Source organism: Tigriopus californicus, chromosome 3, assembly GCF_007210705.1.
Source record: "Tigriopus californicus strain San Diego chromosome 3, Tcal_SD_v2.1, whole genome shotgun sequence".
Lineage (NCBI taxonomy): Eukaryota > Metazoa > Arthropoda > Copepoda > Harpacticoida > Harpacticidae > Tigriopus > Tigriopus californicus.
In genome coordinates, this window is record NC_081442.1 from 12,476,179 (window position 1) to 12,486,594 (window position 10,416).

Genomic DNA, 10,416 nt, shown 5'->3' on the forward strand with positions numbered 1-10,416 from the left:
TTAAACTTGATGTATTTGTCAGTATGAAGATACCTGAACAAGGCAGGAATGTTCTCCCCATGTGTCGTGGGTTTATTTATTGGTGTCAGATGTTTATAGTTTAATCATAAAGGCACCCTAGCACTCTTGAAGGGGGATGAAGAGTAAGACCAACATATATAAAATTAGAAAAAATGCATTTTGACTGCCAATGGTAATTTGGGACGTAACACAAAGGAATGATCTAAAGCAAGAAAACGCCATGGAAAAAAACCAGATTTGCATATGATATGGACCCTGTTTATGTCTCGTTGGGGTATCTGATATAGACAATCAAATCAGTCTCCCAAAGTCTTTGCCGAAGTACTCTGATGCTCTGACATGTCCGAATTTTGGGATCGAGAGCATTCCTTGGCTTCAAAACCCTGAGATTATCACATGACCGCTTCAGAGTGGTATAATGTATGGCTTGGGATTTAGTCACAGTTGATCTAGACCTCGATTTTGCCCTTGACTGATATTAAGACTCTTTCTTTCCGTCCCTTCACCTTCACTCTCAATTTTCACTTTCGCCATTCTTATCTTGCATATTATGGTTGATAAACCTACACGTATATCCGAATCCCCCGAATTATATTTAAGTTTTATTACTCGGTGTTACAATTATTCCGTGGCGCATTCGGTTAACCAGTTCCGTGGAGATACACCGACTTGGAATTGTGTTCCCGGAAGCTATTCAAGCAAGTTCAACTAAGTGTTTGAGGAACAGGTTTATTCACATGAATAAGAGAAAAGAAGAAATGACCCCAACCAAACTTATTACATAGCTATGTAACTTCTCTGCACGGGACCAGAGCAGGAGCAACATATCCTGTGCAAGTATCCCACAGTTCCATATTTGCCCCATTAGTTGGATCTTCATTGTTAGACTTAGTGATATCTTTGCTTCTTAAATTTGGATCAGATTTGGATTTGTGGTTTGAACCTTCAAGATAAGTTGATCTCGTCATTTCGCCATCTTTTCGCTCTTCAACTTTATATTGGCTTATGTTATACATATTTGTATTTCTTCAAGTATATTTGAATCTTCAATTATTACAGCGCGGCACCCATTCGTCATTCATTGCATGAGTAAAATTTTCAATGTTACTAGCTCATTGTATCGCCAATTTGAATATGGCTAGCCGCAAAGAAATTTTGAATTTGAAGTCATCCTGTCCCGTAAATGTCATAGAGGCCTTACAACACCTGCCGAACAGGCAATTTTGGATGCGATTGAATCCTTCATCAAGGGGGATGAGCCATTATATTTGGAGACGAAATTAAAGACCCGGGAGACGAAATTGAACATATCTCGAGAAGCTGAAGCCCCCGTCGTTGCCCATTCCTGGGCCGATGAACATGACTTTTGACTAGGCCATGCGAAAGGGTCACCTTTATTTGGCTGGCGTCAATTTTCGTGCGGTTACTGACCACAAACCCGTCATCCAGATTTTCAAGACACAGGACCCGATGACTTGGAGAATCCAGTCAATTATATCATTGTCTCCTTTTGATTGGATCACCCAGACTTGATGTTGAAAGAGATCATTCGGATTTCCAAGGATGATCAGTCCTATTCAGAACTCAAGTCAGCAATACTTTCCAATTTGGTGAAGTCGGCTGAATCCGGATATGTGGCTCAATTAAAAAAGATTTTCAAAAACTCCTCTCAAGTCTCAAGGTGTGGAGACGACGAAGAGAAGGGCCCACGAAATTGTGTATTGGCAGAGTAATTCCTATGAAATCGCCAAAACATGTCCTCATTGCCTTTATTTCTGCTCTTCTCACATCATGAATACTACTCCATCTCGTTCTTTCTAGGTGGTCACCTATTTACCTATAAGAAAAAAGGGGACATGGTTTACATTGTGGCGACCCTGCATTTTGCTCACGTCTTTTTCTCTTCTCCCTTCTCATTTTCCTCTTTATTATAAATACACTCATTTCCCGAAATACGAACAGGTTGCCTTTTTGGTCAAACCTAACCTTTCACTTTACGTTGGAAACGGCTGGTCCTTTGACTTTCCTAGCTTTCTAGCAATGCTGATTTTGAAAATTTATTTGATCCCATCACTAGAAACCACATAACAATAAGGACCAACCATCCGGGTCACAGGTCAATCATCAGGGGTCATGGACCAATCATCCCCACAGTGGTGGGAAATCCACGCCCCGCCTGGCAGCAAGGAGGGCAACGCTCAATCCTAATATGGGGAGAGAAGCACGGGGTGGACAGAGGGCAGCAGACTTATTGTCCTGAGATACAGGACAATAATGCAAAATAGGAATAAACTGCCTCACATCAAACTAAATATGCAAATCTGAGATGGAGATAATAAACAAGAAATTTGGAGACCACTTGAAATTAAAAAGTAGCCACTTGGAGGCCACTATTTTTAATACGTTTTTCAGTAATAGAAACATGTGAAATAGTAGTTTCATGTATAAGAGCACTTTTTTCATAACCCTTTATAACTAATTATTATCTTTTTACTGTTTGGTATAATTGTTATCCAAAAAATGATAGCCATTCTTTGTCCTTATTAGTTTGCAAACAAAGCTAAAAGTGTTGGGGCAAGTCCAAGTGCACTCAAGGCTTTTGCTGGACGAGGAGAAATTTCGTCAGAAAACAGAATTTGCTCCCATCATGAATTGACCATGAAAGAAGCAACCTTTGAATGATGATTTCATTAGCCTTGTTTGACTTATTTAAAAAAGTTGCCATTTTTCAAACTTTAGTCCAATATAAGACTCAAATTCAGACTGGGCCGGTCCGGCAAAAAGTCAGAAAGTGGAAGGACTCGCTCCAGCACCTTTTTTGAAAGTATGTGTGAGCATAAGATATGTAAAATCCAAATGACTGTTAGTCATCTTCACAAGGAAAATTCAAGGTTTAGTGAATCGTCAGTTTTCAGATAGGCAGTTTAGATATTGATTTATCCATTAATATATTTGGACTTAGATGTCCGTGCTTTAATTGCAGCATGAATTTTGTTTTGTAAGGGAGAACTTCGAAATTATAGTAATCATTTCCTTTTTCTTAGAAAAGGGAAGTGTAATCCCATTACAATTGAAAACGGTGTAATTATACCAACACCAAAATCCAAAAATAACTCGTCACTTGTTGCTTTCCAACCTCAGAAGTGGTTTTTACTTTATCATTTTACTCCTGAAGACGGAAGGAAACTTTAAGCTTCTAGAGCAATTATCCTTTTAACATTAGATAACAAACATTTATAAGCCAGGTGAATATTTTTGATTCTACTTACAGCCACAAATAATTGCTCTTGTTAGATAATTTTTGGTTTTTTGTCATATTTGTCATATGGGTTGTCTTTCCCCTTGGTGACCCCCTAGCGGACCATTGGTTTGCCAACTAATCAAGCCGGAGGATAGTAGTAGACTTGTTTATTCATGAACATTCCTAGATATTTATACAAAAAGAGTGACTAGAAGGGAGTAATGCGGGGCAAGCATGAACAGGGTCCCCACAACACGATCATTTGCAAGTTCATTTGATCAGAAATCAAAATCAAAATATTTGTCAAACTATTTTGATTTGGTGGTTTCTCGTGTAGGCGGCTCAGAGAGCAACTGTTTGTCAATTGCCAAATATTTCCAAAATTATTTGGCAAACTTTCTGACAAAATGTTTCTCGTGTAGACGCAACATTATTAGCTACAGAAGGATCCTTCCCTGCCAAGACCAAGTCCAAACATTGTCTAGCCTCTTTACTAACTATTCCCAGTTTGGCTATCAACTGTAGAGCGAGATCAAAAGAATAAGAAAAAGAAAGAGGAAACTGAAAAGGTTATACTAATGTTGTCTTGAGACACAGCAAGACAATAAAAAAAACAAAGCAGCACTGAACTACCTTACATCAAACTGACCTTACGAATCTAGGATGGAGATGTAATCAAGAGATCTAGGATGGAGATAGTATTCAAGAGAGAAAAGAAAGAGGAAAGCAAGGAATCAAGAACTCAAACTTGAAAAACAACACAAAAACACAGAAATAAACTCAGCAAACTGATCTAACAAAATACAATCAAAACAGTAATGAACAATATTTTCAAACTATCTATGACAATACAAACAAACGAACAAACTATGAACTCTACACATAACGATTGGGAAATAAATATACTCCAATACAACATCAGAGAGAAACTGGTAGAGCTAAACATAAATGAAGAGTAAACTTATTAGTATTAGGTTTTTATGTCTTAACAAAGAGGTGTTAAAAACCGAGCCAAAATTTAATATTTGAAATGATTTGCTTGCTTTTGTTTGTTTGACTCCTTTTAAAATTTGATTTTCCTTGTTTGTTCACATCAGTAGAAAGCAAAGCAGTATTGCAAAGTCTCAGTTTTGGCGTCCTCAATATGGCCAAATTTCTATGTCTTGGGGTTCAGAGAATTCAGAATTTTCCTTATAACATGGTTCTGATATTTGAAAATTTTCCTTAAAGCGCGGTCCCTTTAAGCAACATGGCGACGAGTCTATTTTATAAGACTTTCTCATTATAGGGACTGCAAGGTAGGAGTTAAACAAACTCTTGCGGCCAAAATAAAAAAAAAGATAAGGGAAGACCCATCCATGACTTTTTTGCTTCATTCAAAACTTCAAAAAAACAGATACAAACAAATTTGAATAAACTTCAAATGAATGATTTGAGTTTATGCGAGATTGTGAAATAAGAGTGATGAGTAGCGACTTTTTTTTAGTGTGTAGTCTAAATATCTTGCTATTTTCGGGCATTTTTAAACATTTAGGTGGTTTTTGACCAAATTTCCCAAAAATAGCAGTTTCGGTGTCTAATAATCCTAAAATTGGGCATTTTTCTGTCAAATTTTTGAACCAAAGAACATTAATTATTTTTCGGACTTCCTTACCGCTACCGGGATTGGAATCCCAGGAGTTCAAGACGAGAAGATTATTCATTTTACTTGACTTTTATTTCTATATATTATTTGATCGACCAACGAATTGGAGTTGGCTGACCTAGCTAATCCTTGAATATAAGGTTGACCCGGAATTTTAGTCAAAAACTTTTCCAATTCTAACGTAAATCTTCTTACTGGATCAACGCCTATATAAGCCCTACGAATATTTGAGGGCAGTAAATTGAACAATGAAGGAGCCCGAGAGAGAAGAGAGGTGGACTTCATTGTTTTAACTAGCCTGGATTCTCGAGGGCTTGAAGGTGCTCTCAAAACGCACGTTGAGCCTCTACGGTCACTACAATTGACCCTAAATCCTGGGTTGGAACAAAGCTCATGAATGCTTTTGAAAACGTACAATATCAGATACCTTTCGTACCTTCTTTGAGTACTGTCCAATCCCAACCTTTCTAACCTCTCCCACTACGAGAGCTCTCTCATATCCTCAATGTTCCTAGTAAAACATCTTTGGACCTGCTTGAGCATTTGCAAACCTGCTGAACTAATTGGAGCCCAAATGGGAGAGGCATATTCAAGATGCGGCTGAACAATCAACTAGTACAGAGCTAGCATCGTGATACTATCTCTGGACTTAAACGTGCGATATATCCAACTACAAGTTTGAAAAGCTTTACCAACTTTCAACTGGATATGCTCATCGAACTTTCCATTATTTTGTAGGACTACACCTAAATCCTTCATGGATGAGACCTGCTGAATGTCCTTACCTTCATCATCTAATAGTGGAGTGTCTAATGGCGTCGACCCAAAGGTCATTGAGCGGAATTTCATTCCATTTAAGACCATATTACTCGCAGCAACCCAGGAGTAGATTTGGTCTAGGACCTCTACCAGAAATTCGGATTTCTGACTATTCCTACCAACTACCAAATTTGTATCATCACCATAGGAAAAGACACTGGCATTGCTACTACCAAGCTTCCGAAGGAAAGCAATGAAGATGATGAAAAGGAGAGGACCCAAAAATGGAACCCTGAGGAACACCCGACTTGACATCATGTATGTCACTAAGGGATCCCTCAACCTTAACCAATTGCTTCCTATCATGAATGAAGCTTCTTTTTCAATTGATAACCTTGCCTTGGATCCCAGTGTCATGAAGTCTACTAAGCAAAAGGTTGTTGAACTCTATCAAAGGCCTTGGCAAATCCTGATAGACAACATCAGCTGTCTCGTGTCTTTCCAGTCCCTCAATGACCTGCTCTAAATGCTCAATCAGTTGGGTAACTGTGCTAAAATGTGCTCGGAACCCATGCTGGCTAGGAGGAAGAATTTCATGAATATCAAGAAATTCACCAAGTTTGAACTTCATGATCTTCTCAAAAACCTTCGCAATATTCAAAGTGAGAGAAATTGGCCTATAGTTACTGGGGCGCGACTTATATCTCCCCCTTTGAAAATTGGAACAACATGACCTAGCTTCCGAGAAGAGGGGAACTTGCCCTGGTCCAAGATGCAACGCATCAAGTACCAGAAAACAGGAGCAAGCACCAGTGAGCATTTCATCAGAAACTGAAATGTCACACCATCAGGGCCAGGAGAGCTCGAGGGTCTCAGGTCCCTGATGGCCTCTAAAGCATCTTGATCTGTGACTATAAGATCATCTAAACGCTCAACTTGACAAGCCTTGCCAATGTCAACAAACTCATCAATAGCGCAATGAGCTGTTGCTCCTAAACTCTTTGAAAACACCCTAGAGAACTGATCTCCAAGTATGTTAGCCATAGATTACATCGTCTATGGCTTCCCCATTGACGTCAAAAGGCCCTAAAAAGTGTTTCATCTTTCTCTTAGAGTTTGTGTAGTAGAAAAATGCCTTCGGATTCGACCTCACCTCCTGAACTACTCTACTTTCATTTTCCAACTGATCTGTCTCAATGAAGGCCTTAATCCTACCTTGGATTAACTCCAACTTTCTTTGAAGGCTAGCAACAACTACTGGATTCAAATTGCTCGGGTGCCTTTTTGCTAGTTTACAACTCTTTTTGAACAAATTCTTCCTATACTTCGAAATTTTAGACTGTGCCCCGCCTTACGCAACACATTCAGAGATTCTAGAGTGGAACAGACGTCCTCAAAAACTAGAATCACTTTGTCTCAGGCTACATCAATGGATGATTCCTTTTTCAGCATTGAAATGAGGTCAAGTTCTCCAAACCTTTTCTATAATCAACGGCCAATGCTCATGTTTGAACTTGAACTAAGCCAGATCGACCTTTTTGGCCGGTTTTACTCTAGAGCACGCCGGCTTTTGAGTAATGGTCCACCCTATCTCGAGCAAATAATGATCGGACAAATTACTAGGCGTCACATGGACGTATTGGATCAGATCAGGGTCATTGGGGAAAAACAAGTCGAGACCAACATTCTCTCTAATGGCTACATCAACATGCTAGGAGAAATGGCCAAGATCGCAAACTCCCCCAGCTTTTCTAACGACTGAGATGTCGATTTCGAAATGGGAATATGCCAATCGGGACTATCTAATGCATCTTGGTATATACTGGTATGTCTTGGTTGCATTTTAATAGTTCGACGAGCCATTTGTTACGTTCGTGTTTGCTTTGGAAGTTCAGCCTTGCCTCCAGTGGTGTGGTTTTTTTTATTGCAATCCTGAACTGAACTTGTTAATGAACAAAACCGTTCATATAGTTTAACTTAGCATCCAAATCTTGGTTGCGTTTTCTTATCAAGATAAAGTGCAAAATATGAAAACCACTCTTTTTCTAGCTAGTCTTCAAAAACATTTATAAAAACCCAATTTGAGATTTTGTGACACAAGTACACCAAAATAAAAGTGCAAAGAAAATAATCCATTTAGTACAGCTTCTTTTCAACATAATGGCCCTTTAACTTCAGCAAGTTATTGATAGTTGACAAATCCATTAGACAAAATATTGTAAACTTGATTATTCAGTAAAACTGTTTTGGCTAAATTGAAAATTAATCATAAAACTCAGTGGTGTACAGAGTCCCAAATTTCACACCTATTGTTGATTAAAAACCAATAGCAATTTCTAATATCTGTGAGTTAATTATTTTCATTTTCTTGATTATTGAGCCTGTTTTTTAATATTTTGCCTTTTTAAAGAAAATGTTATTTCTATATTTCACTAGAAGCAGTTGAGTATTTTCAGTGTCTCGAGTGATGAGAGTTCTGATTTAGCAGTTAATAGTAATGCAGCCGCACAAATAACTGAACTGGTTTTTGTTCCAAGGAATCTATTCCAATTTCTTAAACCATCCTCTTGATCATCAAACTTGATGTATGAGTTGTTCAAACAATAAACAACCTTTATTGCATTGTTGTTGCAGCCTATCACCCTATAGAACCATCAGTAGGAGTAATGGGATCAAAAGCTATATCAAAATTAAATGAAGGGTACCAGAAAGCTTGGCAAGTACAGGCAATAGTTAATTTCTAAGTAATGAGTTACTATCAATCAAAAAGATTGCCTTAATTTGTTGGAATGAAGATCATCACCGACCGCGGACGTCAATTCATCTCAGCCCTGTTCAAGGCCGCATGTCGAAAGTTAGGCGTAATTGAAAGCCAGACCATGGCTTATGAACCGCACACCAACCCGGTGGAGCGAATGCATCGGTCACTAGAAGGCACTATCCGTGCCCTCATGCAACAAGAGCAGGCCTTGCCCGGCCAATGGTTCCGATTTGTACCATCCGCCCTAGCCGCTCTCAGGCAAACACCACTCAGCAACTTGCCCGACTCTCCACACGAACTAATGTTTGTGCAAGAACCGGTCATCCCCGCTCAGGTGTTGGTAGATGCCATCATGGAAGCTCCACCCGGCGAGCTAACAGCCAGCATTCAACGTCTCGCCAAAGTCATCGACCAAGTCCGCACCTGCCAACTAGAGAACCACGAAAACAATCGCCAAAGTTATAATAATAAAGTCAAGCTCATGCCCCTGCAAGAAGGCGATTGGGTTTTCAAGTATCGACCTAACGACCCATCAGAGTCTGGTATATCCCGCAAAACAGCCGTCTACCAAGATGGGCCGTACCAAGTCCAAGAGTTGTTGAACGACCGGCAAGTGAAACTTCGCAAAGCTATCACTGGAAGGAACTCGAAGTCCACCACCATCACGGAAATAGTGAGTAAGGATTGACTAACAAAAGCCCATCCTTGGGAGCTCAGTAAGCTCCAAACGCCGTACGCTTGGACTATCGCCAAGGCAACCAGAGTTCCGAAAACCAAGACCGTAACCAAAACAGTCTTCAAACACATGCACTATCCCTCACCGGGCCAGATGCCACACCACGCCCCAGCCAGCGAAGAACAAGCCGAGATGGAACAGCCAAAGGAGAGCCAACCCAAAGACGTTGAAGATAAGCAGTCATCAGAAGAAACTCATCCCGACCAAGAAATGGATGCAGAAGAACTTTTCACAAACAGAGAATTCAATTGAAAACCAGCTGTTAAACAAAGAGCCAGCACTTTCAATGATACTTTTACCCCAACCAAGCCAGAGGCCAAAAGAACTGCATTGGAACCAGAACAGGTCGCCAATGAAGATGATGACTTTTCAAGTGCAATGGCTAACGCCATATTCAATGCTTTCAATCCATAAGCTGGAAGCTGGAGGACCAGCTTTCTTTCAAAGAGGGGCAACCCCCCACAAAAAAATTCAGATTCATCATTTTTTTTTACAGGTTTCAAAATTTCCACACGTTTCATAAAAACACACACCGGCAATTGGGACGTTCGAATAACTATTCTTGCCTTTTAACTATCCTTCCTTGCACCATCCATCTCTTACCTTTGCTATCCGTGTTTGTTATCCCAGTTCAAACCCGTTGTCTGTTTTCTTTCATATGTACACAGACTAACATGCACTGAGCAGACCAGAGAAACCACCTCAGTAACTTTCTACATGAGAACAACGGCCGACAGACCACCTGAAAGACCCTACCGAGGCAATGTTGGAATTGACATCTTCGCAGAAGGAAACCACCACACCGAAGACGCCTGTATCTCGTTATTGCCTGGGGTACCAACCCGCATCACCACAGCCATTCAAGCAAAGATCCCCGATGGAATCTACCTGAAGGTTGCGACCCGAAGTCCCCAGGCCGCCTGAGGCATCACCGCGCTAGGAGGCGTGATTGACACCAACTACACTGGCCCTATACACGTGTATCTCATCAACCTCACCAACCAAATTCAGCGATGGTCCAAGCAACATGCTATCGCCCAACTAATAGTGAAAAGATATACGCCGGCCGCAATAAGTGTCATATACCCCGCTAGACGCCAACGGACAGACCACGGCCCCAAGCCGGACCAAGAATCCCCCGAAACAAAGAGGAACCCGATGCGAGGGATCAACCAACACGCCACAAGCATAATACACCGCAAGAATAACAAAATTACAGAATACTATACAATACTGCACTAATAATGCTACTA

The 10,416-nt window shown here is 40.2% G+C and overlaps 1 protein-coding gene across 1 annotated transcript in view; it reads right to left on the reverse strand.

Moving 5' to 3' along the window:
• Window positions 1-734: 734 nt before the first annotated feature.
• The window catches only part of LOC131878398 (uncharacterized), a 19,603-nt gene continuing 9,921 nt past the window's right edge, over window positions 735-10,416 (reverse strand). The window contains exon 7 of the mRNA XM_059224358.1: window positions 735-1,858. Within this exon, the coding sequence (XP_059080341.1) occupies window positions 1,855-1,858 (4 nt within the window). The 3' untranslated portion in view covers window positions 735-1,854. The remainder of the gene's footprint in view (window positions 1,859-10,416) is intronic.